The sequence below is a fragment of the Canis lupus genome, chromosome 7 (genome assembly GCF_048164855.1).
Source record: "Canis lupus baileyi chromosome 7, mCanLup2.hap1, whole genome shotgun sequence".
Classification (NCBI taxonomy): Eukaryota; Metazoa; Chordata; class Mammalia; order Carnivora; family Canidae; genus Canis; species Canis lupus.
The window spans coordinates 71903086-71931042 of record NC_132844.1 but is presented as its reverse complement, the minus strand read 5'-3'; the positions used below and the strand labels follow the sequence as shown (position 1 = coordinate 71931042).

The 27957-nt window shown below is 54.8% G+C and overlaps 2 protein-coding genes and 1 long non-coding RNA gene across 18 annotated transcripts; 2 read left to right on the top strand and 1 right to left on the bottom strand.

Moving 5' to 3' along the window:
* The first annotated feature begins 34 nt into the window (after window positions 1–34).
* Window positions 35–17283, top strand: DDR1 (discoidin domain receptor tyrosine kinase 1). Of its 11 annotated transcripts, none has more exons than XM_072833818.1 (20): window positions 3145–3301; window positions 5029–5184; window positions 5910–6048; window positions 6137–6239; window positions 6433–6661; window positions 7570–7731; window positions 8055–8202; window positions 8425–8533; window positions 8946–9132; window positions 9237–9483; window positions 10002–10097; window positions 10215–10366; window positions 11239–11404; window positions 12489–12599; window positions 13722–13966; window positions 14138–14265; window positions 14528–14746; window positions 15238–15472; window positions 16021–16170; window positions 16283–17283. In XM_072833818.1, the coding sequence occupies exons 3-20, from the start codon at window positions 5952–5954 to the stop codon at window positions 16421–16423; spliced, it is 2925 nt and encodes a 974-aa protein (XP_072689919.1). In that variant the 5' UTR covers window positions 3145–3301; window positions 5029–5184; window positions 5910–5951; the 3' UTR covers window positions 16424–17283. The 11 variants fall into 11 exon arrangements, with proteins under 11 accessions (XP_072689914.1, XP_072689917.1, XP_072689916.1 ...); XM_072833817.1 differs by lacking the exon at window positions 3145–3301 and adding an exon at window positions 4555–4906; XM_072833813.1 differs by lacking the exons at window positions 3145–3301; window positions 5029–5184 and adding an exon at window positions 35–188.
* On the bottom strand, window positions 16387–27951 carry LOC140637352 (uncharacterized). 4 transcript variants are annotated; one of them, XR_012034519.1, is made up of 3 exons: window positions 21767–27951; window positions 21502–21670; window positions 16387–17955 (listed from the first exon to the last, which is right to left on the bottom strand). It is a non-coding gene; the product is annotated as an uncharacterized lncRNA (long non-coding RNA). The 4 variants fall into 4 exon arrangements; XR_012034518.1 differs by having other exon boundaries at window positions 21776–27951; XR_012034520.1 differs by having other exon boundaries at window positions 22004–27950.
* Window positions 22234–27831, top strand: GTF2H4 (general transcription factor IIH subunit 4). 3 transcript variants are annotated; one of them, XM_072833826.1, is made up of 14 exons: window positions 22234–22454; window positions 22993–23135; window positions 23378–23482; window positions 23836–23967; window positions 24253–24349; window positions 24441–24529; window positions 24722–24833; window positions 25020–25043; window positions 25242–25325; window positions 25703–25835; window positions 26039–26169; window positions 26803–26850; window positions 27003–27081; window positions 27559–27831. In XM_072833826.1, exons 2-14 carry the CDS (start codon window positions 22996–22998, stop codon window positions 27729–27731), a joined length of 1347 nt encoding a protein of 448 aa, XP_072689927.1. In that variant the 5' UTR covers window positions 22234–22454; window positions 22993–22995; the 3' UTR covers window positions 27732–27831. The 3 variants fall into 3 exon arrangements, with proteins under 3 accessions (XP_072689927.1, XP_072689925.1, XP_072689926.1); XM_072833824.1 differs by having other exon boundaries at window positions 22235–22454; window positions 24975–25043; XM_072833825.1 differs by lacking the exon at window positions 22234–22454 and adding an exon at window positions 22563–22709 and having other exon boundaries at window positions 24975–25043.
* Window positions 27952–27957: the final 6 nt, after the last annotated feature.

The window sequence follows — 27957 nt, the reverse complement described above, 5'->3', positions numbered from 1 at the left end:
GGGGGAGGGGCTGAGGGAGGGGAGCGGGCCGGGTTGCCATGGTCACGGCGAAGCCGGCTGCAGCTGGCCGGGGCAGCTGCTCTCAGCCCCGGGAGAGGCGGACAAAGCCCGGCGCCTGGGCCACCCCAGGCCTGGAACCCGGAGGGCTGAGCCGGGGAACTGGGACTCAGGAGAACCCCGAGCTGGAGGTGAGGGGGCAGCGGTGGGGGCTGGAGCTGGGCCCACCCGTCCTGGGGAGGTGGTGTGGGAGGAGGGCGGGGCGTCAAGGATGCCCAGTGGAGTTGGGGGCCACGCCGCTGCAGATGGCTAGGCTCCTCCCAAGGAAAGGTCGGGGCCTCTGTCCTCTGGTCCGTCCCACCGTTGCCCCCTCCTTTCCTGGCCCCTTTCTTGTCATCTCACTCTGTCCCTTCGTTTCAACCCCTGTGCCTCAGTCTCCCTCCTCTTCTCCCATCTCTTGGTTTCACTACAACCCCTTTTCTCCTTTGCCTTGTTGATCGTCCCCCCTGGGCTGTGGGCCACTTCTTAGGGCTCCTCACTTTCCAGCCCTACTTTCTGAGTGCCCACTGCCACTTGGGTCAGCTGCTCAGTCCAGCCCTCTTCTCCTCACATCTCCACCTCCTGCCTTCTGCTGTGTGTGCCTTCATCTCCATCCCCCTTTCCTTTTTGTGACCCCCATTCCCTCCCTCTGAGTTCCAGCCCTCCCACCTCCCATCCCCTCCCACCCTCTGGGCTGCTGCCTCTGAGCAGCCTCATTTTTCTCCCCATACAAGGTCATCTCTCCCTCCTGCTTCCACTTCTGGGCCTCAGTTTCCCATTTGTACTTAGTGGTATCGAGGCCTGACTCATGGCCGTGGCCTTGCCACCCCCTGGCCCCATCAGTTCTCATCGTCCCCAGCTGCTGGCCCAGGAGGCAGCTGCGTCTCCTGGGGAGGGACTGCCACTAGTGTGTGTGGGGCCCTTGTGGTCCATCCTTCTCACTCTGCCCTGCAGGCCTTCCCTGCAGCGGCGGGTGGTCTGCTGGCCCCTATGTGCCTTTCCTCACATTTTTTTTTAGCTGTTTCCCCTCCTCTCCTTCCTGGGCGGCTAGAGGCCATTGGCTTGGGGGGTGGGTAACCTGGGAGGGACGGCATGGTGTAGGAGATGTTGACCGCCCTTTGGGGGCTGGAGTTGGGAACGATGCGGTAGATGTGGGATGGGCTCGAGGGCCATGAAAGACTGTGTGGACACTCTCAGTCTTTGGCATCGCTCTAGGGGCCCCTGGATAGCTGGGATTTCCCTCTCTGGCCCCTGGGAATCTCGGCTCCGAGCCCCGCATTCCAGCCAGCTCCAGCCCCCTTTCCGCTGTCACTTGACTCCGCTGGGCCCCAGCCCTGCATCCCTCCCACTCTTCCAGCTTCAGGCTGGGTGGAGGTGGCTATCACCGACTAGGAATTTCTCCTGGGGGAGATCAGGGACAAGAGTTTCAGGGTTCTATGGTCTCGTCTTCTCTCCCCAGCGGGCCCTTTTGTCTGGCCCTGCCATGCCACCAGGCTCAGGAGCGTGGGCCTGGGGTGTGGAAGGTCCCAGCCGCGGGTGAGGGGCTTCCCTGGGGCTCTGGCTGCAGCCCAGCCGGGCCTGCCCGCCCAGGGTTCCTCCCAGCTCAGTCCCTGGGAGGAGGGGTCGGGAGTTGGCCCAGGTGAGGTAACTGGGGGAACCTTGGCCCCACCCCCGGCCTGGCTCCACCCCTGGCTCAGCCTCTCCTGGGCCCAGATTCCCCAGCGGCCGTCTTCAGAGGGGTATGTGTCCCTGGGAACCTCTAGGTTTGGTCAGAGGGGACAGTGGGGAGAGGCAAATCTCCGAGTGGCCATGGGGCTGTTCGTTAGTGAGCCCCTTAGCAGCTGGACGTGCTGGGATTGGTGTGTCCCGGGTGGTTTGGAGCTCTTGCCCACACTGAGGGCCAACTTCTTCCTGGTAGTACTTTTGTGTACTTGTCTGGTTGGGACTCGGTGTTTCTTTCTTGGGGCTGTTGTCTGGGACTGCACGTACGGTGTGAGTTGCTATCTGTTGTGAGGTGTGGTGGGGTGGAGATCTGCAGTGGACTCAGATCTTTCTGAGCCGGTGACATTGATGTGGGGCTGACAGGTGTGGGTGTGGAGGGATGGTGGCCTGAGGCAGTGCCCAGTGGGGTGCAGCACCTCCCACCACAGGTCCTCCATCCTGCCCACCTCACCCAGCCTCCTTGCCCATCTCTGGGACTCCTGTTTCCGGTGCCTTTAGGTTGTGTCCGATTCTCTCTCTGTCCCCCACAACCTCCTCACCTCGTCCAGGTGTGTCGCTGCCAGTGGTCAGAGCCTCGACCTTACCAGGGCCAGAGCTGGCTGGGCGGGAGGGAGGCTTGCCTGAGGACTCCTGGGCCTTGAGCAGGGAGCCAAAGGGGCCTAGGGCCTAGGAGTCTGGGCCAAAGGGTCCTGAGAGAACTGGGAGTGAGGGGGCGGCAGCGAGGGGGGGCGGTGAGTGTAGAAGGTGCAAGTAGAGAGAGAATGGGGCTAGGAGAGAGTGGGGGCCCTCAGGCTCTGGGGCAGTCTGGATCAGGGTGTAGAGGCCAGAAGGCCAGAGGGGGCCGGAGAGAAGCAAAGGTCGGTGGTGTGAGAAGTGTGGGTCTGGGGACCTGCTTGGACAGGTGAGCCCTGCTCCCTTCCTCCATCCAAACTGCTGCTGCTGGGCTGGCAGCGGGCCTGTGGGAACCTGCTCCTTCCCTGCGCCCTGGGGCTGCCCCCTTCACCTCCCTCTCCAGGAACTGAGCCCAGAAACGGGGAGTAGGGAGGGGGCCCTCCTCTCGCGGGGCCTGGATGTGTGGGAGGCCCCAAGTGGGGCCTGGGCTTCGGCTCTTGCCTTTAGTGGGGACCCTGGGGCCTGGGGGTTGGGCCGCGGGTAGGCGGAGGGGGCTGGGCGCTGGGCGGCGCGGGCCGCAGGGCGGCTACCTGGGGGGGCCCGGGCGAGCCGGGGAATGCTGGGGGGCGGCGTGGGAGCGGCGGGCCCGGCGCGGCCCGGGAGGGGGGGGAGGGGAGGGGAGGGGAGGGGAGGGGAGGGGCGCTGGGGGAGGCGGCGCCTGGGCCCGAGCCGCCGCAGCCCCGGCTCCTCTCCCCGGAACAGGCCCCCGACAGCTGCTCGCGGGAGCCGCCTCCCGACACCCGAGCCCCGCCGGCGCCTCCCGCTCCCGCTCCCGGCTCCTGGCTCCCTGCGCCTCCCCGCCCCTGCCCCGCCGCCAGGAGGCCCCGCTCCGGGGTCGGCCGCCTGGGTCTGCCGGGAAGAGCGAGGAGAGGTAGGGCGCGCGGCCCGAGGCCCCGTGCGGGGCGGGGGGCGGGGGGCGGGGGGCAGGGGCGGGGCGGGGCGCGGCGGCCGCGGGGGCCTGGTGGCGGAGGCCGGACGTGCCCGGCGCCTCTGGCTGTGCAGCTCGGCCAGGTGGGTCCCGGCCCGCCTTCCCAGTGTGCTGGCTTCCTGTCTGAGAATGGGGGGAACCCCTGCCCCCCGAGAAAGTGAGTTCCAGCTGTGAGGAAGGACCCCTTTCTTTCCTCAGTGTGAAGGGACGCTCCCCCAGGGCCACAGTTGCTCTGAGCGGCCCCGTGAATCATCCCCTCAGCCCGCAGTCCTCCCACCGGGCAGTCCCTTCCCGCACCTACCGCTGAGCGATAACCCCCCACCGTCAGCTCCCAGGGGGCAGCCTGCCCTCAGCCCAGCAGAGAGGCCCTGACACCCTAACCGGCCGGTGACGGCCTCTAGATGGCCATTTGGTTCTGTTGTGAGACTGTGCCACTGCCCAGTGGGTACCATCCTCAGTGTCCCATCCCCCGCTCCCTTCCACACCCCCCGGGCCCAGCCTTCGCGGGCTGGTCCCCTGCTGACTGGACCTTCCTCCCCACCCCCTCTACCCCCGGCCAGTGTCTGGTGTTCAGACTCACTGCAGACACAGGTGAGAGCTGAGAGAATAGGAGAAGGAGCAATGCCTCTTTTTCTCATTACGGTTCCTGCCACCGCCTTGACTTCCCTCTGGCTTGATCATGGTGTGTATTTGGGAGTGGGCCCCAGTCCTCTTGGGATCCTGTGCCTGAGCCTGAGACTGTGTGTCCCGGTGTCCTCTAATGGTAGGAGCTTGTGGTTTCTATCATTTCACGTTCACAGATGTCTGAGGATGGCTATTCACTAAGTGATGGCACAGGACTTTAGAGAAGGCCGACCTGTGGATGGATTTGATGTGTGCGTGAGCGTCTGTATTTGCCCCGCTGAAAGTCTGTGTGGGTAACAGATTTAAGAGAATGTCACATGCGAGTGTTTGTCTCTGAAAGTCTGTGAAGAGTTGTCTGTGACAGAGGGGTGCGTGTGCGCTCCTGTGCGCCTGTACATGTGTGGGTGTGCGCGCTGCATCTAGCTCCAGTGTTTACAGTCAGCTCTGTAAGTTTGCCTGGCTGACGTTTGTGTGTAGGTGGGTGCACAGAGCTGTGTGGGTGTTGTTTGTGGTGGGGATGGGGTCGGGGGGTGGGGCTGGGGGAGGTCTTCTCCACCTGTCCTTGGTTTTTCTGACCCAGTGGAGAGAAATAGGGTTATTGGAGTGTTGGAGGGATGGCCCCAGACATCTTTGTGTTTCTCTGCTTGGCTCTGTGCCCTGTGCTTCTGAGCCTGCTGTATTTACCTCTTGCTTTGTATTTCTCACCCTGCCTCCCCCTGCCTCCTATCCTCTGCCTGTCTTTGTATCTTTGCCCGGGGCTCCTCGAGCTCCATCTGGCTCCGATGACTCATCTGGGATAGGCATGAAGGTTACCCAGGGGAACAAGGGCCCCGCTGTTCTCGAGAGAAGTGGGGGTGGAGGCCAGCCGGCTGGGACCCTGCAGCCTGCTCCCTGCACGTGGCTCCTGGACCTCCAAGGGACCAGGTGTGATGCCTCTGGTTCTAGCTCTTCTTTGATCCCTGGGTGCCCTCTGCAACTCAGTCAGCTCCCTCAGCTGCTGCTTCAGAGCTGTGGGGTCTCAGCTGCCTCTTACATTCCTGCCCTAGAGCATCATGGGAGCAACTGGAAGAGGACAAAGGGATGGGGGAATATCCCCCCACTCTTCCTACCTCCTGGGGTGACCTGGCCTCCCAGTCTTTAGACCCGCCCTCATCTCCAAGGCAACTCAGGCTTTTCCTCAGCGCTGAGCTTTTCCTTCAGAGGTAGCCACCTTCAGAAATGGGAACTCCAGGGGACAGGATGTCTGACTCTTAGGGATGGAAGGCAGAGTGAGGAGAGCTGGGATAGGATGCTTTGGATCTGATGGCAGAGGTGGGCTAAGGGTATGAGGACTGGCCCTAGGGGCTCCTCAGGATTCCAGGGCCTGGAGAAGAGAGATCAGGAAGAGGAGAGGTCAGAGCAGCTTTCCTGCTGGGGCTGTGGGGCAAAGGTCTCACGGATAGGGAGATACCTGGGTTCACAAGGAGATGACAGCTGGGGTGGTTTTAGGTAGTGCATGCTGCTTGGGTGCCAGTGAAGAGCAGGGATTCTCAAACTTTCATGGGAAGATTCTGATTCAGCAGATCCAGGGTAGGGATGAGGTTCTGCGTGTCTCCCAAGCACCTGTGTGCTGCTGAGGCTGCTGGTCCGGGGATCACACTGGGCTTGGTGGGGCTACAGAGGATAGTGAGACTGGAAAGCCCTGGGGTCCCCCACTTCTCCTAGAATTCTGGGATCCTGGGTGGGGAGGGGACCAGAGGTTAGCCCAGTGTCTGGCACACAGGGAGCATTCTAACAACATAGCTGATGCTATTCAGCAGCTATTGCTGTTGTTGCTTTATTTCTGTTATTCCCCATGTGGCCCCTTCTGCCAGTCTACTGTTGGCTGTGAGGCGGGCCCCTTGACTGCCCTTTCACTAACCTTCCCACTTGTTTGCCCCCCCTGCAGAGATGCTGCCTCCACCCCCTTAGGCCTGAAGAGTCAGGAACTATGGGGCCAGGGGCCCTCTCATCTCTACTGCTGCTGCTGCTGCTGCTACTCTTAGTGGCAACTGGAGATGCTGATATGAAGGGACATTTTGACCCTGGTGAGGAGGCTGGCTCTGGGGTCCCTGAGGATGGGGCTTGGGAGACAGAGTCAGGGCCTTGACCCTCCGTATGCCTGTGTTCACCCAGCCAAGTGCCGCTATGCCCTGGGCATGCAGGACAGGACCATTCCAGATGGGGACATATCTGCCTCCAGCTCTTGGTCAGACTCCACTGCTGCGCGCCACAGCAGGTAACTGGCACACCCGGGGGACTGCTCTGGAGGGAGTTCCTGGGGCCTCTCTTGCCCTTCCAACTCCTCTGCCCAAGCCAAGAGGCTTCTGGGAGGGCCAGTGCCAATGAAACTCCACCCTTCATCGTGAGGGGCTTTAAATACTAGAGACAGGCAGACCAGATGTTCATTGTGACCCCTTGCCCTCTCCCAGGCTGGAGAGTAGCGACGGGGATGGGGCATGGTGCCCCGCAGGGCCAGTCTTTCCAAAGGAGGAGGAGTACCTGCAGGTGGATCTGCGGCGGCTGCACCTGGTGGCTTTGGTGGGCACCCAGGGGCGGCATGCTGGAGGCCTGGGCAAGGAGTTCTCCCCCAGCTACCGGTTGCGTTACTCCCGGGACGGCCACCGCTGGATGGACTGGAGGGACCGCTGGGGTCAGGAGGTGAGGCTGGCAGGGACAGCCCCCACAGAAGGTTGGCTCCTCTCTCCCCCAGCTACACTTTAAATGCCACCCGGCTGCAGGTGACTCTCCCAATTTATACCTTCTTTAGTCCAAGCCTGGCTCTTGAGCTCCATCTCGTGTTGCAAACCTGACCACCTTCCGGGCCTTTCCACCTGGAGGTCTAAGAGGTGTCTCAAACCTACCATAAACTTCCCGAGCTGAATTTGAATCCCATTCCTACCCCAAACCCGTTCTTCTTCCAGCTCAGGCCAGTTGCTCAGGCCATAAGCCGAGGTAATAGCGCTGATTCCTCTGGTCTCTCACCCCCTACTTCCAAAGAACCAGCAAGACCAGTCCGTATTTCCAGAAACCAGCCACTTCTCACCACCACCACCTCTACCACCCTAGGCCATGCCCCCACCACCTCCAGCTTCGACAGACACAGTGGCCTCCAAACCATTCTCCATGCTCCTGTCTCTTCCCACCTGAAATCATGTCCACGTAGAGGCTACAGCCACTTTACCCAAAAAAGTGCAAATCAGATGAGGCACACCTGGCTTGTAACCCTCCACTGGCTTTCCATTCTGCAGATTAAAAGCTCAGCTCCTTCCTGGGTGCAGAAGCTTAGTCTGCCCTGGCTCTTGCCCACCTCCCTTAGGAAGAAGATGAGTCTTCCCTATATTCTCGCTCCACTCAGGCCCACCGACTTTCTGGCTGTCCCTGGAACAAGCCAGGGTGGTCCCACAGTTTTAGGACACTTTCGGTTGTCGTTCTCTCTGTGCCTGGAGAGCTTCTCCCCCAGATGTCCTCAGGTTCTCCTTCCACTCGCTTTTCCTCTAGATATTGTCTCCTCGGAGAGTCCACCTCCCCCTGCTTCAGCCCCACAGCCTGCCTCCTATTCTTCACAGCTGTTTTTCCTACTGGAATCTCAGTACTGCAGGGGCAGAGGGGAGGGATGGATGTTTGCCACTGAGAATGTGCAGAGCTGGCACAGAGTGGGCCCTCAACCAATGTCTGCTGAAGGAACAGAGAGGATGGCGTGCAGGAGGAGAGAGAAAGCCAGAGCAGAGGTGCAGAGCTGTGAGGGAATGGGGAGAACCTGTGCATGGCAGGATGGGTGGCTTAGAGACAAATGGAGATGGGTCCGGGGTCGAGGCTGACACTGGAGGTTGGGGACAGACCTTCAGGCTGAGAGATGTGTCAGAGATCTTTCTTTGCTGCACCCCCTCATTTTCCACATCCCCGCTGTATCCCATAGTCCTGTAGGCTCAACACCACCCTTCATGAGTCTCTTGGTGGCCAGTGTGCGCTGGGCCAGGAACAGCAGGTGACTGGGAAGTTAGATCCAACCTGGAGCCTTTCCCACTCATCCACCCTGTTTCCTGGGCCGCAGGTGATTTTAGGTAATGAGGACCCTGGGGGAGTGGTGCTGAAGGACCTCGGACCCCCCATGGTGGCCCGGCTGGTTCGCTTTTACCCCCGGGCTGACCGGGTCATGAGTGTCTGTCTGCGGGTGGAGCTCTATGGCTGCCTCTGGAAGGGTGAGTCATTCATACCCCCGAGAATTCGTTTCCAGGCCTGGGGCCTGGGGAGGAGGGCATCCAGGGTCCTCTTTTTTTTCTGTTGGGAAGCTGTCATTCTGAGTGAGGAGGGGCCTGGCCAACATTGTGGCCTATGTAGGGATACAAGAGGGGGAGGAGACTGGGGCAAGGGAGGGGTAGGAGGCTTCCTGCTTCAGACAGCCACCCCCTGCCCCGCCCCAGATGGACTCCTGTCTTACACGGCCCCCGTGGGGCAGACGATGTACTTGTCCCAGGCAGTACACCTCAACGACTCCACCTATGATGGGCACACCACACACACTGTTGGCGGGTAAGAGAGGCAGGCCCTGCAGGGCCTGAGCCTGCGGTGGGTGGGAGGACTTGGGTGGGGTCAGGAGTCCCGGCATTGAGATGCAAGATGGGTCAGGTAAGGCCTTGGGGACGCAGGATCCAGGATTGAAGGGTAACCAGGCAGACTACTAGCTCATGTGACCCTGCAAATTAGAAAAAGACGACTGTTGGAAACTGTCCAAGAGGTTGCATAGTGCCCCCTAGAGGCGGTGCCACCGTGCAGCTTGCAGCAGCCGTGTACCAGGACAGTCTAGGGGGTGGGAAACTGAGAGCCTCAGGATGTTGGGGCAAGAGGTCCAGGCTGGACCTCCACCACCTGGTTGCAGAGCACATGGGTGGGTGGCACTCTCTTCTCTCCCACTTTCCGCTTCCTCTGCTCCCCTGCTCTGTAGGTTGCTGTACGGAGGTCTGGGGCAGCTGGCAGATGGTGTGGTGGGGCTGGATGACTTTAGGAAGAGCCAGGAACTGCGGGTCTGGCCAGGCTATGACTATGTGGGATGGAGCAACCACAGCTTCCTGGGTGGCTACGTGGAGATGGAGTTTGAGTTTGACCGGCTCAGGGCTTTCCAGGCCATGCAGGTAAGTGCATCCCATTCTTCTGAGACCAGGGTGGTTGCTCCTGGGGTGCTCATCTGGGCTCTCTCCTGGCCTTGACCCTCTGTCCCTCCTCCCTTCCCCCCCAGGTCCACTGTAACAACATGCACACCCTGGGAGCCCGCCTGCCTGGTGGGGTGGAATGTCGCTTCAAGCGGGGCCCTGCCATGGCCTGGGAGGGGGAGCCTGTGCGCCATGCCCTGGGGGGCAGCCTGGGGGACCCCAGAGCCCGGGCTGTGTCAGTGCCCCTGGGCGGCCGTGTGGGCCGCTTTCTGCAGTGCCGCTTCCTCTTTGCTGGGCCTTGGTTACTCTTCAGTGAAATCTCCTTCATCTCTGGTAAGCGCCTGGTCTATGCCCAGTCCTCAGTCTCTGGGACTGCCAACCCACAGTATGCCAAAATAGCCGCTCCTGGTACCCTACCTACCTATTGCTCATGAGACTTCCCAGGCAGAGATGCCCTAAATCATTGGAGCACCTCCCTATTCCTAACCCCCTGTCTCTGTCTTTACTTCATGAGCCCTTCACTCATGACTGACATTGAGCCAGTAGGACAGCGTTGGCCATAAAATACAGAAATACTCTGTGCTGGTTGAGGAACTCTTCTCCAGGCCTCCTGATACCCAAGACCCCACGTGGGGCTCTCTCTCTGGGAGTCCTGTATCTCTCCACAATCCAGCAACTAAAACATTGCCATCCACAGCAGCTAGGGCCCTCCCCATTCAGATTGGTTGGTACACATCCTGAGTATTGCCCCTGCTCCTAGTAGTAGAACTCCATAGGTCTCATGCAAGTAGCTTCCCTTTGGTGCCTCTTCCCTACCTGATTCCCTTCTTTCTTCTCATCCTTCTCTACAGATGTTGTAAATGATTCCTCTCCAGCTCTGGTGGGCACTTTCCCACCAGCTCCCTGGTGGCCACCTGGTCCACCTCCCACCAACTTCAGCAGTTTGGGTGAGTAGCCCAGGGCCTCCTCCTGGACAACTGGGTCCTGTGCTGCCATTCTTCCCTGGGCCCCCCTCTGCTTGGGTGGGAAGCCTCCTGTGGTTCTGACTCTCCTGTCTCTGCCAGAGCTGGAGCCTAGAGGCCAGCAGCCTGTGGCCAAGGCTGAGGGGAGCCCAACTGCCATCCTCATTGGCTGTCTGGTGGCCATCATCTTGTTGCTGCTGCTCATCATTGCCCTCATGCTCTGGCGGCTGCACTGGCGCCGGCTCCTCAGCAAGGTAAGCAGAGTGGGCGGGGTGGGGGGTGTTGGGGCAGTGGGTGGGGAATGGGGGAGTGGTGGTGGCAGGCAATAGCCTGGAGAGGACAGACAGGGTGTGGGTGTGGAGAATGAGGCCAGGCTGAGACCAATATATGTGGGGACTACTGTATTCTTTTGGATCCGGTGGGGACCACAGAACCTCTAATCAGAGGTGGGCTTAGTAAAGTGACAGGTTGCAAAGGAGTGGGAGGGATTTTGGAAATCAGAAGGAGTAGTGCAGTTCCCACAGAGCTGTGACCTGATGTGGGCCTGCAAGATGAGAGGAGGGAAGTTACCAGAACCTGTTGCAGTGATGCTGGGGAAAGGCTCCTTGAGAAGGGCAGTGGAGTTTGCTTCAGGGATACAGCTAACCTGAGTCTACCTCTCAGGGAGGGGTAGGAGACTAATCACCCTGATCTTACTTGCTGCCTGCCCAACAAACTCCTCTCCGGCCAGCCCAAACCAAGCCTGTCCATATAGTCCATCCTGGTCAACCTCTTGGGGCAGAAGCCAGATAGGAAAGGTGGAGAGTGGAGCAAGAGGGGCAGGGAGGAGCTAGAGGAAGAAGCCTGGCAAACTCTGAGCCCATGTTTTCCTGCAGGAGTTCAGTGGTGGTGGTATGTGTGAAGCTTGATGATTCTGTAATTATCTGGTCAGATTTGGGTTTGAATCCCATTGTGGGACACCAGGAGACTCACTTACATGCTCTTGAGCCTCTGTTTCTTTTTACCTGTGAAATGGAGTTAATAGTAGAAACCACTATGGGACTGCTGTGAGGATCAGAAAGGAGAGGGGAGCTTGGCATTTAACGAGCTAGAATCACACAGTTAATGTTCCCATTCCCATGACAAGGCCGAGCGCCGGGTGTTAGAAGAGGAACTGACAGTTCATCTCTCTGTCCCGGGAGACACCATCCTAATCAACAACCGCCCAGGCCCTCTTGAGCCACCCCCCTACCAAGAGCCCCGACCTCGTGGGAATCCACCCCACTCTGCTCCCAGTGTCCCCAATGGCTCTGGTAAGACCTGCCTTGTTCTAGTCCCACCTCCATCCTCTGCCTGTTTTCTTATTGTATCCCTTTTTCTCTCTGTCCATTCCTTTCTTTTCCTATCTTTCTAGTTTTAACTCATATTCTCATTTCTGTGCCCCTGGTCACCACACTCTATATAGAGTCCCATGTCCCTACCACATAATCTCCCTCAATAATTTTACATGTATTACCCATAATCCCTAGTGGTTTCATCCTGTCTCTGTGTCCCATATACATCTCTGTCTCTTCTTTTTTGTGCCCTCTCATTGTGTCTTCTGGGCCCCTCTCCTTTCTCCTAGACTTGCCATGTTTGCTCCATCCATCCATCCATCCATCATCTATCCTATCTATGTTTATCCATCCATTCATCCATCTGTTCATCCATTTGTCTGCCCACCATCTGACCATTTATGGATCATCCATCTATCCATATATCCCTGCATCCATCTATCATCCATTCATCCAACTACCCATCCATCTTCCATCTATCTGTCCATCAATCCATCCATCCACCATCTGTCCTCTGTCTATCCATCCATCCATTCATCCATACATCCATTCACCATTCATCCATCTGTACATCCATCTATCCACCATCCAACCACTCATCCATCATCCATCCATCCATATATATTCACACACCCATTTGTTCATCTCTCCATCCATCCATCCATCCATCCACCATCCAACCATTCATATATCATCTATCTATCCATCCATACATACATATTCAAACATCCATTTATTCATCTCTCCACTCATCCACCATCCAACCATTCATCTGTCATCCATCCATCTACCCGTATATATTCATCCATCCATTTGTCTATCTGTCCATCCATCCATTCAACCATTTGTTTATCATCCATGCATCTACCCATCCATCTGTCTATCCCTCCATTCATTATTCATCCAGCTATCCAGCACTCTCCAGATCCTTGTTTTATCCTGTCCCTGTTTCTCAGTACATTCATTCCCATCAGCCCTGGTCTTGCCCTACTCCGGGTCTCCCTGTCTGTCTAGCCTTGAGTCTCATTCCTTCCCCGTGTCTCTCCCCTCCTTCTCCCGACAGCGTTGCTGCTCTCCAATCCAGCCTACCGCCTCCTTCTGGCCACTTACGCCCGTCCCCCTCGGGGCCCTGGCCCCCCCACACCCGCCTGGGCCAAACCCACCAACACCCAGGGTAAGCCCCTTTGCCTCTGGGCTCCTCCAGGCTCCCCATACCTCTACTGGGGCAGGGAAAAGTCCTCACACTTTGCATTGCATTCCCTCCTCTCCCTGCTGTGGCCTCTTTTGCTCTCCTGAGCTCTCAAGGAGGAAGCTCTTATGCCCTGAAATCTCCTCTGCTGTACTTGTTCTTTCTTGAGGCCTTTCCCTTGAGCAGAGGAGCAGAAAGTTCACTGGTTCAAAGCTCTATCCTCCTCTTCCTCTTCCACCCCATCTTTTCTGCTTTCTAGAGCCAGAGAGGAGGTTGCTGTGCTGACCTAGGTTCTTTTATAACTCCTCCTTTGTTTCCCCTCTCTCTAGAGCTGTGAGGAGGAGGGCCTCTCACCCTGGGTGCTTGCCCTCTCCCCCCATGTGTTCTCTTTCTGCAGTCCCAGAGGTGAAGGCTCACACCCCACCCTTCTTGTCTGCTCCTCTGTTCCTTGGTGTTGCCTTCTCTCGTTGTCGCTCCCTCCCCAGGGCTAAGAGGGGATGGCTCTGCTTCCTCTCCTCTATCTGTAGATTCCTCATTGTGCTGGCTGTGAGGAACTGTTCCTTCTCCCCCATCTGTGTGCCCCTGTCTCTGCTTATCTCTGAGCTTGGGGTGTTGGGTCAGGGAGGGTTTGGGTAACCACGATGGGGAGGAACTAAGGCTGAAAGCGGGGGTGGGGGAGGTAGATAGAACAGCTAAGTGAACAGGAGGGACCAGCAGTGAGTGGGACAAGGGTTTGGAAAGTAGGGGGTGACTAGATGACTAGCACCATCCTCCTTCTGATGGTGGACAGAGGAATTCCTCTTCCAGTCAAGACTTGGGTCCTGGTCTCTTGGGCTATGCTGGGATCCCTAGAGAATGGACCTTACATCATTCTTTGTTCAGCCATTTCCATTGCCTTAAACTCTGAAACAACTCACTCTCATCTCATGCCAGCGACTCCGCTGGTTTGAGGTCGGTGGGTAGAATACCAAGAAGATGAAGGATAGCCCCAGTCTCTCACCCAGCTGGGAGACGAGGGTTCTCTGGGAGGCAGGGGTATGGAGAACCATGGCTCTCAGGTGCTGCTCCTGATGCCTCGTCTTGTCTTCTTTCCCCTCACCTTTCCAGCCTGCAGTGGGGACTATATGGAGCCTGAGAAGCCGGGTGCCCCACTTCTGCCCCCACCTCCCCAGAACAGCGTCCCCCATTATGCCGAGGCTGACATTGTCACCCTGCAGGGCGTCACAGGGGGCAACACCTATGCTGTGCCCGCGCTGCCCCCAGGGGCTGCCGGGGATGGGCCTCCCAGAGTGGATTTCCCTCGATCTCGGCTCCGCTTCAAGGAGAAGCTTGGCGAGGGCCAGTTTGGGGAGGTAAGGAGGATCCCTGGCTAGCTATCAGTAGTGTCTTGGCTGTCTGGGGCTCTGATGCCATGCCCATATGTCCCCATTGGTCAGACCTGTCATCTATGTCTGTGTTATCCCAGTTGACCCTGTGACTCAGTGAACCATGTGACCTCCTAACAAACGAACTTCTTTCCCCAGGTGCACCTGTGTGAGGTAGAGAACCCGCAAGATCTGGTCAGTCTTGATTTTCCCCTTAATGTGTGCAAGGGACACCCTTTACTGGTAGCTGTCAAGATCCTACGGCCAGATGCCACCAAGAATGCCAGGTGAGGACCAGGGAATGATATCTGGCGATGGAGAAGGGAGGCAGTGAAGAGCGGGGAATCATCTAGAGAGAAATATGGTAGCGACCAACAGAGGGGGCTTGGCCAGGGAAGGAAATTGCCATCTCAGGCTGATCTCAGGCCAAGTCTCAGTGTCACTAGTGAGTCAGCTTATCTGCTGGGGTTAGGGCGCTGGTCTATATGAGCAGGAGAGAATGTATAGGTCAGCCCCTCAGTGTCCCTGCCGTTTCCCTGCCTTCTCTAGGAATGATTTCCTGAAGGAGGTGAAGATCATGTCAAGGCTGAAGGACCCAAACATCATCCGGCTCCTGGGCGTGTGTGTGCAGGATGACCCCCTCTGCATGATTACTGATTATATGGAGAATGGTGACCTTAACCAGTTCCTCAGTGCCCACCAGCTAGAAGACAAGGCGGCTGAGGGGGCCCCCAGGGACAGGGAGGCTGCCCAGGGGCCCACCATCAGGTACCCCCCTCATCCAGGCTGGCCCTCCCCTGAGAGCTCCCCGGCAGGAGGGGGTCTCCTCTCCCTTCACTCCAATGTGGAGGAGGGAGGGGAGCACAGGATGGAGAGGCAGGCTAAGGTTCAGGGAGGTGGGGACTGGGATGAGGAATATATGGCCATCCATCTGGGCATTAAGGAGCAAAAGGCCAGAAGTTACTATGGTGGGGGTGCTAAGGGATGTGAACTCTGTTGAGAATCTCCCTCTGCTCTCTCTCACTTTCACTGCCTGAGTCCAGACAATAAAGCAGTAGCTCCCTGGGTCAGATGAGCCAAACAGATGTTGAATGGGCACCTACCCCTGGGCCCTCAACATGGGCATTCCAACTCTGCACCAGGAGTAGATGTGACCCAGTCCCAGGGTATGGGCCCCCCCTTCCTCTCCTAGGGATCTGTGACTGGGGATGGGTCTGAGGCTGCCTCCATGACCCCCTGTTGTTGGCTCCCTTCCTCAGCTACCCCATGCTGCTACATGTGGCGGCTCAGATTGCCTCAGGCATGCGCTATCTGGCCACACTCAACTTTGTGCATCGGGACCTGGCCACAAGGAACTGCCTGGTTGGGGAAAATTTCACCATCAAAATTGCTGATTTTGGCATGAGCCGGAACCTCTACGCTGGGGACTATTACCGCGTGCAAGGCCGGGCGGTGCTGCCCATCCGGTGGATGGCCTGGGAGTGCATCCTCATGGTGAGAGACCCTGAGGGAGGTAGGCAGGGGAGGGCAGCGGCAGGCAGGGGAGCACTGGCTGCTGTGTGGTCTCAGTCAGTCACTTGCATTCCCTGGACTGCAGTTCCCTCATCTATGAAGTGAGGGTTTGGGCCAGTGCTCTGGAAGTTGCTTCTGGCTCTAGGGACCAGAGAAAGCAGGGAGGAGTGGTACAATGGGAAAGGGTCCAGGAGCCAAGAGTGGGTACAAGAGCTGGAGTCAGGGTGGCAGAGGGCAAAAGAGGTAAGGGGGGACAGGAGGCTAGAGATAGAAGGGCATGAGTTGGAAGAGAATCACGACCAGAAAATGAAGGGCAAGGTGAAGAGTAAGGGTGGGTAGAAGAGGGAAGAGGTCAAGGAGAGGACTAGAGCCTGAGAATGAAGGGAGAGCCCAAAGGAGAGAGGAGCAGGCTTGCTGGGAGGGGGCCAGCCTGGGAAGTGCTGAGTGGACGTGCAGCTCCCTGCGGGAGGGGAGGAGGGTCTGTTTGCCTGATGCCTTTCTCTGTCTTTGTTGCTTTATCCATACACCAGGGGAAGTTCACAACTGCAAGTGACGTGTGGGCCTTTGGGGTGACCCTGTGGGAGGTGCTGATGCTCTGCCGTGCCCAGCCCTTTGGACAGCTCACTGATGAGCAAGTCATTGAGAATGCAGGGGAGTTCTTCCGGGACCAGGGCCGTCAGGTCAGAGCAGAGGAGAGGGAAGATTGGGCTGTGGGTCTGGGAGGGCCAGAGTCTATCTCAGGGACTAAAGAACATTTGTTCCCTGCCTTTCATCCACCCTGCCATGATGCAGGTGTACCTGTCTCGGCCCCCTTCCTGCCCGCTGGGCCTGTATGAGCTGATGCTCCACTGCTGGAGCCGGGAGCCTGAGCAGCGACCATCCTTTTCCCAGCTACATCGGTTCCTGGCGGAAGATGCGCTCAACACGGTGTGAATCACACCCAGCTGCCCCTTCCTCAGGGAGAATTAAGGCAAAACCAGAGGCGATAAGCAAGGGAATTGAATGGTACCCCCACTCTGTTCTCTGTCCTGACCACCCTTCACCTCTAAGAGAGAGGCAGGGTGACCAGGGGTGGGCTGGGCCTGCCAGGGAGCTGATGCCTTCCCTTCCCGGGACATACTCTCATGCCCCCTCCCTGCTCCTCTCTTGGAAGCCTCTGCTGCCCACCCAGCTGGCCCTGTGGATGGGATCCTCTCTGACCTCTTCTAGCCATCCCTGGGGAGGGGGGAGATGGGGGCACATATAGGACAGACACTGGATAAGGCCTATTGGAGCACCTGGGCCCCAATGGACAACACTGGTTCCTAGAGAGAAGGCTGTGGCTCACCTAGCCTCTCTCTTTCCATCGCACACTGGATCCCATTGGCTGAGAATCTGAGGAATGAGGACAAGAAAGGGAGAAACATGTTCCCTTGTGCTAACTCCTGGAATTGTCCTTGTCTTTGGCTTCTCCCTCCAACATCCTCTAAAACACTGGACCTAGGGGTGATCCCTGTCCCCTACCCCTAGCCATCCCCACTTCCCACCTGCTGTGTTGTAGCTAGAACTTCTCTAAGCCTGTATGTTTCTGTGGATTAAATACTGGGGTTAGGGGGAAAGAGGGAGCAATGGCCTGCAGCCTTGGGGTTGGACATCTCTGTTGTAGCTGCCATATTGGTTTTTCTATACTCACTTGGGGTTTGTACATTTTTGGGGGGAGAGACACAGATTTTTACACTAATATATGGTTCTAGCTCAATGCAATTTTAATATCCTGCACTAGGCAGGTAATAATAAAGGTTGAATTTTCCACAGCTGTGAGTGGGTTTCTTAGCATTTTGGTAAAATCTGCTTCCTGTGTCTGCCCCCAACTCCTTTCCATTTCGTTTCTTCCTTTTTCTCCTTCTCTTCATTCCATTTCCTATCATGTATCTTACCCAGCACAGTGTCTGTTAGCCAGGCCCTTGCCTGTGGGACCTCACATCCTATAGGAATGTATGCTCCTTGTTAATTCTAGTGCAAGCTCTTCAGGAGGCTTGGAAGGGGCCGAATTAGGCAAGGGTCTTAACCTTGTTTGACCCATCAATCCCTTTGGCAGACTAGAGAGGTAGGTCTACTAGTGCCTCCTCAGAATTGTTTTAAAACCCATTACACATACACACAAAAATGTGTGTATCTCATATATGATCACAGAAGAGATCAGTTGAGTTTACTAAAATGTTTAAATAGTGTATGATACAGTAACCTATGTGTTTTTAAAATATATTTGGTAACAATTATCTAGCAGCAGGTGTAATAACTACTAACATTTCCAAATAGTCATAAGCATAAAAGATACTCAACACTTGGGCAGCCCCGATGGCGCAGCGGTTCAGCGCCACCTGCAGCCCAGGGCGTGATCCTGGAGACCTCGGATAGAGTCCCTCGTCAGGCTCTCTTGTATGGTGCCTGCTTCTCCCTCTGCCTGTGTCTCTGCCTCTCTGTCTCTATGAATAAATAAATAAAATCTTAAAAAAAAAAAACAACTCAACATTTGGAGATTTCTACAAAGGTAGTGGGATACAAAAAGAGCTGTGGTGTCTCAGTGACAAGTCCCAGGTCCTGCTAATACTGCTGGGGGCTTTGCTCATATTCATACTTGGAAGAAATGCTAAATTTCTGTTAGAGGGTAATAAAAATAGACGTGTAAGTTTTTTTGGCCCTAATTCTAGGACCCCCTTCAAGGGTTTGGAAGTCCTGGGCAGAGAATTGTTGGATTAGGCTGTTCAGATGTACAGATGACTCAATAGATGTGATCTGTTTGGATGGGAGCCAGAATCAAGAGCCTAGATTATTTCAGAGGTTTGGAAGGATGAGCCACAACCACGAAGAGAGCATTTAACAGAATTTAAGTTGGTCAGGGAAAAAAGAAAGATCACTTGCAAGTATTGGAAAAGGCAGACCTATCTTGGTGGAAGTTTATGTGAAATAAAGACCCTGGGGTCTTCGTTGATGATATTCACAAAGTGAGCCAACTAGATAATGAAGATGCCAATAGAGATAATTTAATCTTCTGTTGAATTAAAAGCCCCTTGGGGTCCAGGTCACCAATCCTGCTGAAACCTATGTAGGTCCAACCACTGTGACCCCATGTTTTAAGACACAAGTTGACAGGTCAGAAGTTTATTTATTTATTTTACTTTAAAAAAAAATTTTTTTTTTAATTCTATTTGCCAAAATAGAGTATAACATCCAGTGCTCATCAGGTCAGGAGGTTAGAGGCCAGAACCCAGAATGGTGAATAACAGAAGCCATGGCAGTGAGTTGAGAACTCCCAAAGCTCTAGACCTACACAACCACTTGGAGTTCATTTGAACTTGTCTCAGTGTTCAAACCTGCTCCTTCCTCCATGGTTTCCTGAGTCAGTGGATAGCAGCCTCATCCACTCAGCTGCACATGCCAAAAACCTGGGGAACATCCTTGATACACCTTCTCCCCTCTCCCAAGGTCAGCCTATCATGAAGTTCTGTTGATCTTGCTTCCCAGATTTTCCTTAAATTTGTCATTTCTCTCCACCTCTATCACCGTCCTGCATACACTACCTCCATCCTGCCGAGGCCACCATAGTAGTCTCCCAGGATCTGTTCCTGCTCTTCTATGGTTGGTTTTGACTGCAGTCAGTCAGATATAAATCTCACCCTGCTACTTTATTTCAAATCCTTTCATGGCTTCCTGTTGATTTTACAATAAAGAACAAAACCTTCCTGACCAAGTTGCTCCCCACCCCCTTCTTTCAGCATTCTTCTCCACGCTGTCCTTTATACAGCATTGGCCTGCTTTCAGTTCCCACAACTGGGCCAGTCCCTCTTGCCATGGCCTCTGGAGTATATTGTTCCCCTCCCAGGAACATAGTTCACTGCGGTCTTTGCCTTGTTACGTCCTGCTTGTCCTTCAGCAATCTTCCCCGAGTTGGCCCGTCAGATCAAATCCCCTCTTGATGCTCTCAAAGCACTTGACTTTCTTTATAGTACTTAATACAGGTGTGATTTTACTTTTTTTTTTTTTTAAAGAAAATAATAATGATAATGTTTACTGGGTACCTCCAGTGTGCCAGGACCATGCTTATTACATATTATACCTTATTTAATACAGATGAAACAGTTGCTGCCATTTCACAGAAAAGACTATTTTAAGCAACTTGCTCAAGGCCACACAGCCAGGAAACTGCAAAGCTAGTGTGAAGCAGCCCATAGGTTCCTGGCTGTTCTTTTTCTCCAGGGTGCTGCCTGAGGGGAGAAGGTTATGATCTCTCCATCACAGGTTGGATAATCCTATGCTGGGAAGCTCCAAGGAGTGCAGGCTGATTATCCAGCTCCAGAAACTCAACCTGTACTCAGTTCCTGACATCAGATAACTTGCCCCCATTCACTGCATCCCTTTAAGCAGGACTCTCCAAGACAACCTGTGATCATAGAACTGGTCTGTATCTGCACCATGCAATAGGTAGCCACTAGCCACCTGTGGCTATTGAGAACTGGAAATGGGGCTGATGTGACTGAGGAACTGAATTTAAATTTTTGGTTAATTTAAATAGCCACAGGTGGCTAGTGGCTCCTGTTCTGGACAGGGCAGCCTTTTATTTATTTTTATTTTTATTAATTTGACAGAGCATGAGTGGGGTGTGGAGCAGAGAGAGAAGCAGACTCCCTGCTAAGCAGGGAGCCCAATGTGGAGCTCCAACCTGGGACTCTGGGATCATGACCTGAGCTGAAGGCAGATGCCCAACCGACTGAGCCACCCAGGCACCCCTGGACAGAGCCTTAAAGGGTTTTCTCTTTTTAAAGCTGGTCTGCACGACTTCCCCTTGCTTGCTCCTGTCAAAATGAAGCACATGACCTATTTCAGTTTTACACACAGATAAAAGTTCTGCATGCCACTTTGCAATCTGCTCTTCTTCCCCTCCTGATAGGCTGTACACAGCTCAGCCACTATGCATACAGTGCTCTAAGTGTTGCCCACTACTCTACATTGTTGCAATGACCCACATTTTATCTAACCAACTCCCCATGATGGACATTTGGGCTGTTTCCATTGCTTTCTTTCTTTCTTTCTTTCTTTCTTTCTTTCTTTCTTTCTTTTTTTTTTTTAAGATTTCATTTATTTATTTGAGAGCACAAGCAGAGGGAGGGGAGAAAGGAGAAACAGGCTCCCCTCTGAGCAGGGAGCCTGATGTGGGTGGGGCTCCATCCCAGGACCCTGAGATCATGACCTGGGCTTAAGGCAGATGCTTAACCATCTGTGCCACTCAAGGGCCCCGGTTTCCATTGCTTTCATAACAGTAACAGACACACTTCAGTAGTTTTGCATGTGTATCTGTGTCCATGTGGGAGGATTTCGGTGTGATAGATTTCTAAAGGTGGAGTTGGTCAAATGGCAGTTGCGGTAAAATAATTGGTAGGTACTGCCAAAGCCGCCTTTAAAAGGTGTGACTACGTAAACTTTCAACAAAAGTATCTGACTACTGTATGCTCCCTTTTTTTTTTTTTTTTTTAAATTTTTTTTTTTAATTTTTATTTATTTATGATAGTCACAGAGAGACAGAGAGAGAGAGAGAGAGGCAGAGACATAGGCAGAGGGAGAAGCAGGCTCCATGCACCGGGAGCCTGATGTGGGATTCGATCCCGGGTCTCCAGGATCGCGCCCTGGGCCAAAGGCAGGCGCCAAACCGCTGCGCCACCCAGGGATCCCCTGTATGCTCCCTTTGCAGTGACAACATCGAGGCTGCCAATCCTTTTTTTTTTTTTTTTTGCTAATCAGATATTTTATTGTTTCTTTAATTTACTTTTATTTATTTTTTAAATTTACTTTTAATTACTGATGAGAGCTTTTTCATTTGATCATAAACAATTTATATTTTTTCTGTTTGTTGCCTGCTACGTCTTTGTACAATCTTTCTATTCTGTTCTTTTCCTTATTGCTTTGTAAAAGCTCGTTGTATTGTCTATTTTGTCAAATATTTCTTCCCAGACTAATTTGTCTCTTATTTTACGTACCGTTAGCCATTGTCAGTTTCGTGTCATTTTTGCGGATGTGATGCACCGACCGCCACGGAAAGAGCCAGAGGCGGGGGAGCGGCCGGGCGGGCCGGGTGCGCTGTGCGGGCTCCGCAACCCCAGCCGCGGGGCGTCGGGCCGACGGTCTGTGGGGCCTCCGTCTCGTCGTCTGTAACGGGAACGATACAGTCCTAAGGCCGCTGTACTGCAGCCCTGGCTCTGGCTTAGGACGTTCCCCAGCCCTGCCCCAGCCTCATCGACCAACCAGACCAACCACTGGTTTCTTTACAGCAACTGTGTTTATTGGCACGTTCTACAGAAGCGGGGCGGTGGGAGCCCGGGGAAGTGGCACTAGGGCTGTTCTGAGCGCGGGGAGCAGCGCCAACCCTAACTCGCTCTAGATACAGAGTGCTTTGCTCCGACTTGACGAGAGCAAAGGGCTCAAGGAGCGCGGTTCGCCGCGTCTCTCCACTAAGCGTGTCGCCAAGAGCCAGGTCCGCACCTCTGCCAGGGAGCCCCGGGGCCCTTCCCCTCCCGGCATCCGCCCGCTGTCCAGGTCGGTTAAACTAGCCGTTGGCGGCGAGAGCGGAACCCGACGCGGAACCAAGTTGCGCGGCCTCGGGTTTCCTCGGCTCTCTCGATTAAAGGCCAGCCTCCCTCCCGGCGGCGGTGCCTTTTGGGAATTGTAGTCAGCCACGCTTCGGCCCATCCCGGGGCGAGCCAGGACAGGACTCCAATTCCCAGAATACGCCGCGGCGGGCGAGCGGGTGCCGCGCCTGTTCTTACCTCCCTACTTTTCCACTCTTTCCCCTCCTTTCCTTCTCGCCGCAGTCCTCCCGTCTGGTCTCCTGTGCGGTTCTTTGTCCCTCTCTCCATCCCCCTCGTCCATTCTCCTATTCCTGGGAGGCACGGCGGGACCGTAGCTCCGGCTAAGCGACGCCTCGCGACTCCGGGTACACGAGGGGTGGCGACTCAGGCGGGAGGGAGGAAGGGGGCCGGGGGCGGGGGACAGGAGCCGGGGCTGTGTGGGGCCGGGTGCTCGGGTGCGGTCCTTCGGGGCCAGGAGGACAGGCGGGCAGGCAGCGCAGGACCCACGGGGCGGGAAGTAGGTGCGAAGGACTGGCCAACGCGAGCTCATGCCCTGAGCTGACGGGAGCCGGGAGCCCGGGGAGGGCTGGTCTGAAACTAGTTTCCGCGTCACTGCTTAGGTAAACATTGAAATAAAAACTGATTCTGCAAATGTGGGACAATGAACAATTCTCTATTTGGAAACAGAGAGAAAACTGGAGTTGAGGCCAGAAGTGGCAAGGAAGCAAGAGAGGAGAGGAGGTTGGTCAGGTCTGGGAGAAAGGAAAGGAGATGAGTGACATAGAAAGGAAATCATAGAAAGTACAGGTTATTGTGGGGGCCAGTGGGTCTGGAACGGGAATGAGCTGAGGGATGACACTGGCGTGGACTGTGGGGGTGCATTTCTAACCTTGCATCTCTCAGGTGATGGAGAGCACCCCTGCAAGGGGAGGACTGAACCGAGTACACCTACAATGCAGGAATCTGCAGGAATTCCTAGGGGGCCTGAGCCCTGGCGTCTTGGACCGATTGTATGGGCATCCTGCCACCTGTCTGGCTGTCTTCAGGTGAGGACCTCCTTCATGGTAGGGACCAAATGTAATGGGGCCTTCAGGCTGGAATAAGTTATCATGACTTGAAGCTTAGCCCTGCTGGGGCTTGAAGATTGAAGTGTGTCAAGCCAAAACAGAGTGGGAACAGCAAGACTGGTAAAGCTGTGGGCGGGATGAGATGTTTGAGAGGCTGTTGAGGGCAGAGATACAGGTAAGGCAGTTTCTGATATTAACAGTTTACCTCTACCTCCTTACAGGGAGCTCCCATTTTTGGCTAAGAACTGGGTGATGCGGATGCTCTTTCTGGAGCAGCCTTTGCCACAAGCTGCTGTAGCCCTGTGGGTGAAGAAGGAATTCAGCAAGTGAGTCTTTGCAGCATGCTCAGCCAGATACAGATTTCTCAACAACTAGATCTTCCAGGTGTTCCTTGGAACATTTCCAAGAAATATTAATGGATATACCACAACACTTACATTTAAACAAGTCTGGGAAACTCTGCATACTCTATTTTCCCTCCCGGAAAGTTGTGATGTCTTCAACAAAGTTCTGGTAGGCGTGGCAGTAAAGAAATCTGCCTTAAGAAGACACTGTTTTCTCTGTGTGAAATGGTGTTCCAAGGGATGATCAGTTCAGAAAAGGCAGAAATGGAGGCCTTTATGGGCCTCCTTCTTTTTATTCTCCAGACACCCCCTTAACCTCTCTGCTTCTGTTTCAGAGCTCAGGAGGAAAGTACAGGACTGCTGAGTGGTCTCCGTATCTGGCACACCCAGCTGCTCCCTGGTGGTCTCCAGGGCCTCATCCTCAACCCCATCTTCCGCCAGAACCTCCGCATTGCCCTTCTGGGTGGGTATGTCACTTCCATCTTCCTAAGCTAGGCCAGGGGAACTAGTATTTAACCTGTCAGCAGTGGGGTTGGCAGCGATGGGGCAGAGAGCCCTTGAGGAGCCTCTCTGGAACCTTGTGGGCTCCACTGTTGGGAGCTCCTTTAGGGATAAATTGGACAAGATGGAGCTGCATGATGTAGGAAAGAAGTGTCTCCTACTCAGAGCCCGTGGGGATGAAGAGGGAAAGAGCAGAGGGGCAGGCAGGGAACACAGCCAGGGTCCCTTATTCTTGGCCCATTCTGGCATAGGGGCAAGGCCTGGTCTGATGACACAAGTCAGCTGGGTCCAGACAAGCACGCCCGGGATGTTCCCTCACTTGACAAGTACGCCGAGGAGCGATGGGAGGTGAGGACTTGGGACTCTGTGTCTCTGCTTGTACTCCTACATCCCATGGCCCTTAAAGGCATCGTTCTCTCTGTCTACTTCTGTTCCTCAGGTGGTCCTGCACTTCATGGTGGGCTCCCCCAGTGCAGCCGTCAGCCAGGACTTGGCTCAGCTCCTCAGCCAGGCTGGGCTCATGAAGAGGTGAGGAAACCAGAGGTGCATCAGATCCCTGCTAAACTGTGTGTCCAGGGTGGGTTAGGATTGCAGGCAGTTAACTAAAAAAGGAGAGCTGCGTGGAGTATGGCCAGAGAGAAACCAAGGTAAAATGCGAGGACAAATGGGGACGATGGCCTCTCTTCGCATACCTCTGCCATGGTCCCTCTCTGCCTCCAGCACTGAACCCGGAGAGCCACCCTGCATTACTTCAGCCGGCTTCCAGTTCCTGTTGCTGGACACTCCTGCCCAGCTATGGTACTTTATGTTGCAATATCTGCAGACAGCCCAGGTGAGGAGGTGACTTGCTGGCATGCTCTGATCTTCGCGAGAACCATTGAGAGACTACCCTCACAGACTGTTTCCTGATGTTCTGTCCCCTCATTTTCTCCCTTCCATCCCTGCCCCTTTGTCACTGACCATTCATCCCTAGAGTCGGGGCATGGACCTAGTGGAGATTCTATCCTTCCTCTTCCAGCTCAGCTTCTCTACTCTGGGCAAGGTAAGCAAGGGGGATGGAGCTGGAGGCTTGGGTGGGCAGGCTGGTAGGTAGATGAGGGGGGACGTCAGGTTATGGGCAAAAGTGTGAAAGATAAAAATGACCAAAGCATAGATGGGAAAAGAGGGAATGAGTGTATGGGGTTGGGAAGGGGGAGAATGGGATGTGTTTGGACCCCAACTGGCCACTTCTTTTCCCCAGGATTACTCTGTGGAAGGTATGAGTGATTCGTTGTTGAATTTCCTGCAACATCTGCGTGAGTTTGGGCTTGTTTTCCAGAGGAAGGTATGAGCACCCAGATACATGGCTTCTAGGAAAGGCAAGGTGGTCTGTTGCCTTGGCTTTTAAAAAGGGGGTGGGGTCTCAGATGGTAGCTACACTGGCAGTGAGTATAGCATAAGTAGATGTAGAGTTCTTGAATCACTATTTTGTGTACCTGAAACTAATGTTACATTGTATCATCTATACTCAAAAACAAAAAAGAATGGGATCTCAGGAGGCAGTACCAGGAAGAAGTCGCCAGACTGAGTACTTGGGTTCCTTGGAGTCGATAAATTGGGTGTTGAGGCTCTTGCTTTGGGAGGGGTCTGATATCTCAGGCAGGAATATGGTTAGTGACACCTGAGAGGGGGCCCTCTGCCTTTCCCTTCTGTCTTTTCTAGAGGAAATCTCGGCGTTACTACCCCACACGCCTGGCTATCAATCTCTCATCAGGTGTTTCTGGAGCTGGGGGTACTGCCCATCAGCCAGGCTTCATTATCGTGGAAACTAATTACCGACTATATGCCTACACTGGTGAGGCCAGAGAGGGCTGGGAGGACAGCAGCCTGGGAATGGGAGTGGGGAGAGGGAAGGACGCAGGAGGGAGTGCCGATTCATGTTCATGTTTACCTGCCAGTTTACAGAGTTCTCTGACATTTTGGGTCACACTTCAAGGTCTGGAGGGAGTCTAGGTATGGGGATAGCCTCCTCATCTTGTCTTCCTACCCCTGAGCCAGAGTCGGAGTTGCAGATCGCCCTCATTGCCCTCTTCTCAGAGATGCTCTATCGCTTCCCCAATATGGTGGTGGCACAGGTGACCCGGGAGAGCGTGCAGCAGGCCATCGCCAGTGGCATCACAGCCCAGCAGGTATCCCCACTTGGGGAAGGTGGGTGCAGGAAGATAGGCTGCACTTGGGCTGTGGGATACAGCTCATCTTACAGAAGGCTACTATCAGCTGGCGAGTTGTGTTTGAGCATAGACCATGCACATAAAGAGAAGTCAAGGCTCTGAGCGTGGGAAAAAACACAAGGGGAGGAGATATAGATTTGTGTCTCCACCGCCAACCCCTTCCTAGCTGCATTAATGGCCTGGTTGCTTCACTTCTTTGAGCCTCACTCTTGTCATCTGGAAAATGGAAATAATAACAGTTCTCCCCTCACAGGCTTTGGGAAGGATTCAATGAGAGAATAGCAGTAAAGCCTTTGGCTCAGAGCCTGCTATGCAGTAAGTGCTCAAAAAATAATAGTTGCTGCTATTTTAAAGAAAGAAGAATAAAACAAGACTATGCAAAGGGCAGATGTGCTAGAGAAGGAATAGCAGACATGACCAGTGGGAGCAGCAGCTTAGAATGACAGCTGAATGGGGATAGGTTAATGATAGGCACATGGCTGCAGGTTTTTAAACAGCAAGCTGGTATTCTGGTGACATTAGGTGACAGCTTAGGTAGCTTTCCTGCCTTCTTACTTGAGCGCCTGATCCCATTCTTGTCTGTTTTCCCAGATCATCCATTTCCTAAGGACAAGGGCCCACCCGGTGATGCTCAAACAGGTACCAAGCTGCTGGAGGCTGGAAACCCCTGGCATCTGGCGATGAAGTGATGGAAAAGAGAAAGGGACATCCAAATCTGGGGAATGAGTAGATGGCTAGGGATGTCTGGGACAGTATTCCTGAATCTTCAGAGCAACTGCTTGCCCCTGCAGACGCCTGTGCTGCCACCCACCATCACAGACCAGATTCGGCTATGGGAGCTGGAAAGGGACAGACTCCGGTTCACTGAGGGTGAGTGGCTTCTGGTGGTTGATTCTTGTCACCGGCCGGAAGAAGGACACTTGAGCCTTGATGAACAGAAAAAGCTATTCATGCATTTTGGTTTGTTTATTACATGGGCTGGGAGAGGAAAGCTGGCAGGACACTTTATTTGGGGAGTGAGTCTGTAGTAGTAAATTGTCTCAAATCAGTGCTGTTGGGATTTAGCTAGAAGAGGGAAATTGGGAGGGATAATTCACAGTAGTTTCTCTGGTTTGGTGAGCATTAGTGGGTTTTCTTACCCACCCGTGTTATATTGCCTTACTGAATGTGGCTGGATCAACTACTGTCAGGATGAGCTTTGGAACAGACAAGCATAGAGGATTAGCTTTGAAATGGAGGTGGCTGGCAAGCGCAGACCCCTGCCCCGAGGCTGCCACGCAGGGGCCTCATGTTCTTGGCTTTTCTCTCTACGCTGGCCCTCCGCTGCCCCTGCCCTGCGGACTGCAGGTGTCCTGTATAACCAGTTCCTGTCGCAAGTGGACTTTGAGCTGCTGCTGGCCCATGCTCGGGAGCTGGGTGTGCTGGTGTTCGAGAACTCGGCCAAGCGGCTGATGGTGGTGACCCCGGCTGGTCACAGCGACGTCAAGCGCTTCTGGAAGCGGCAGAAGCACAGCTCCTGAGGGCGGCTGGGACCGGGGCGGGGCGGGGCGGGGCGGCCTCAGAACTCTGGTGTTTTCTATTTACGTGTTGGGCTCTGGTTTAATAAAGTTGTGGAAACGAGCCACGCGGCCCCCAGCGCCTGCCCTAGAGGCTGCTTCTCTCCTCGGAGGCCCCGCCTCCTGCAGCCGTAACCGTCGTCGGACCCGAGGGAGAGCGCGCGGGGCGGGTCCTGCTACCGCGCATGCC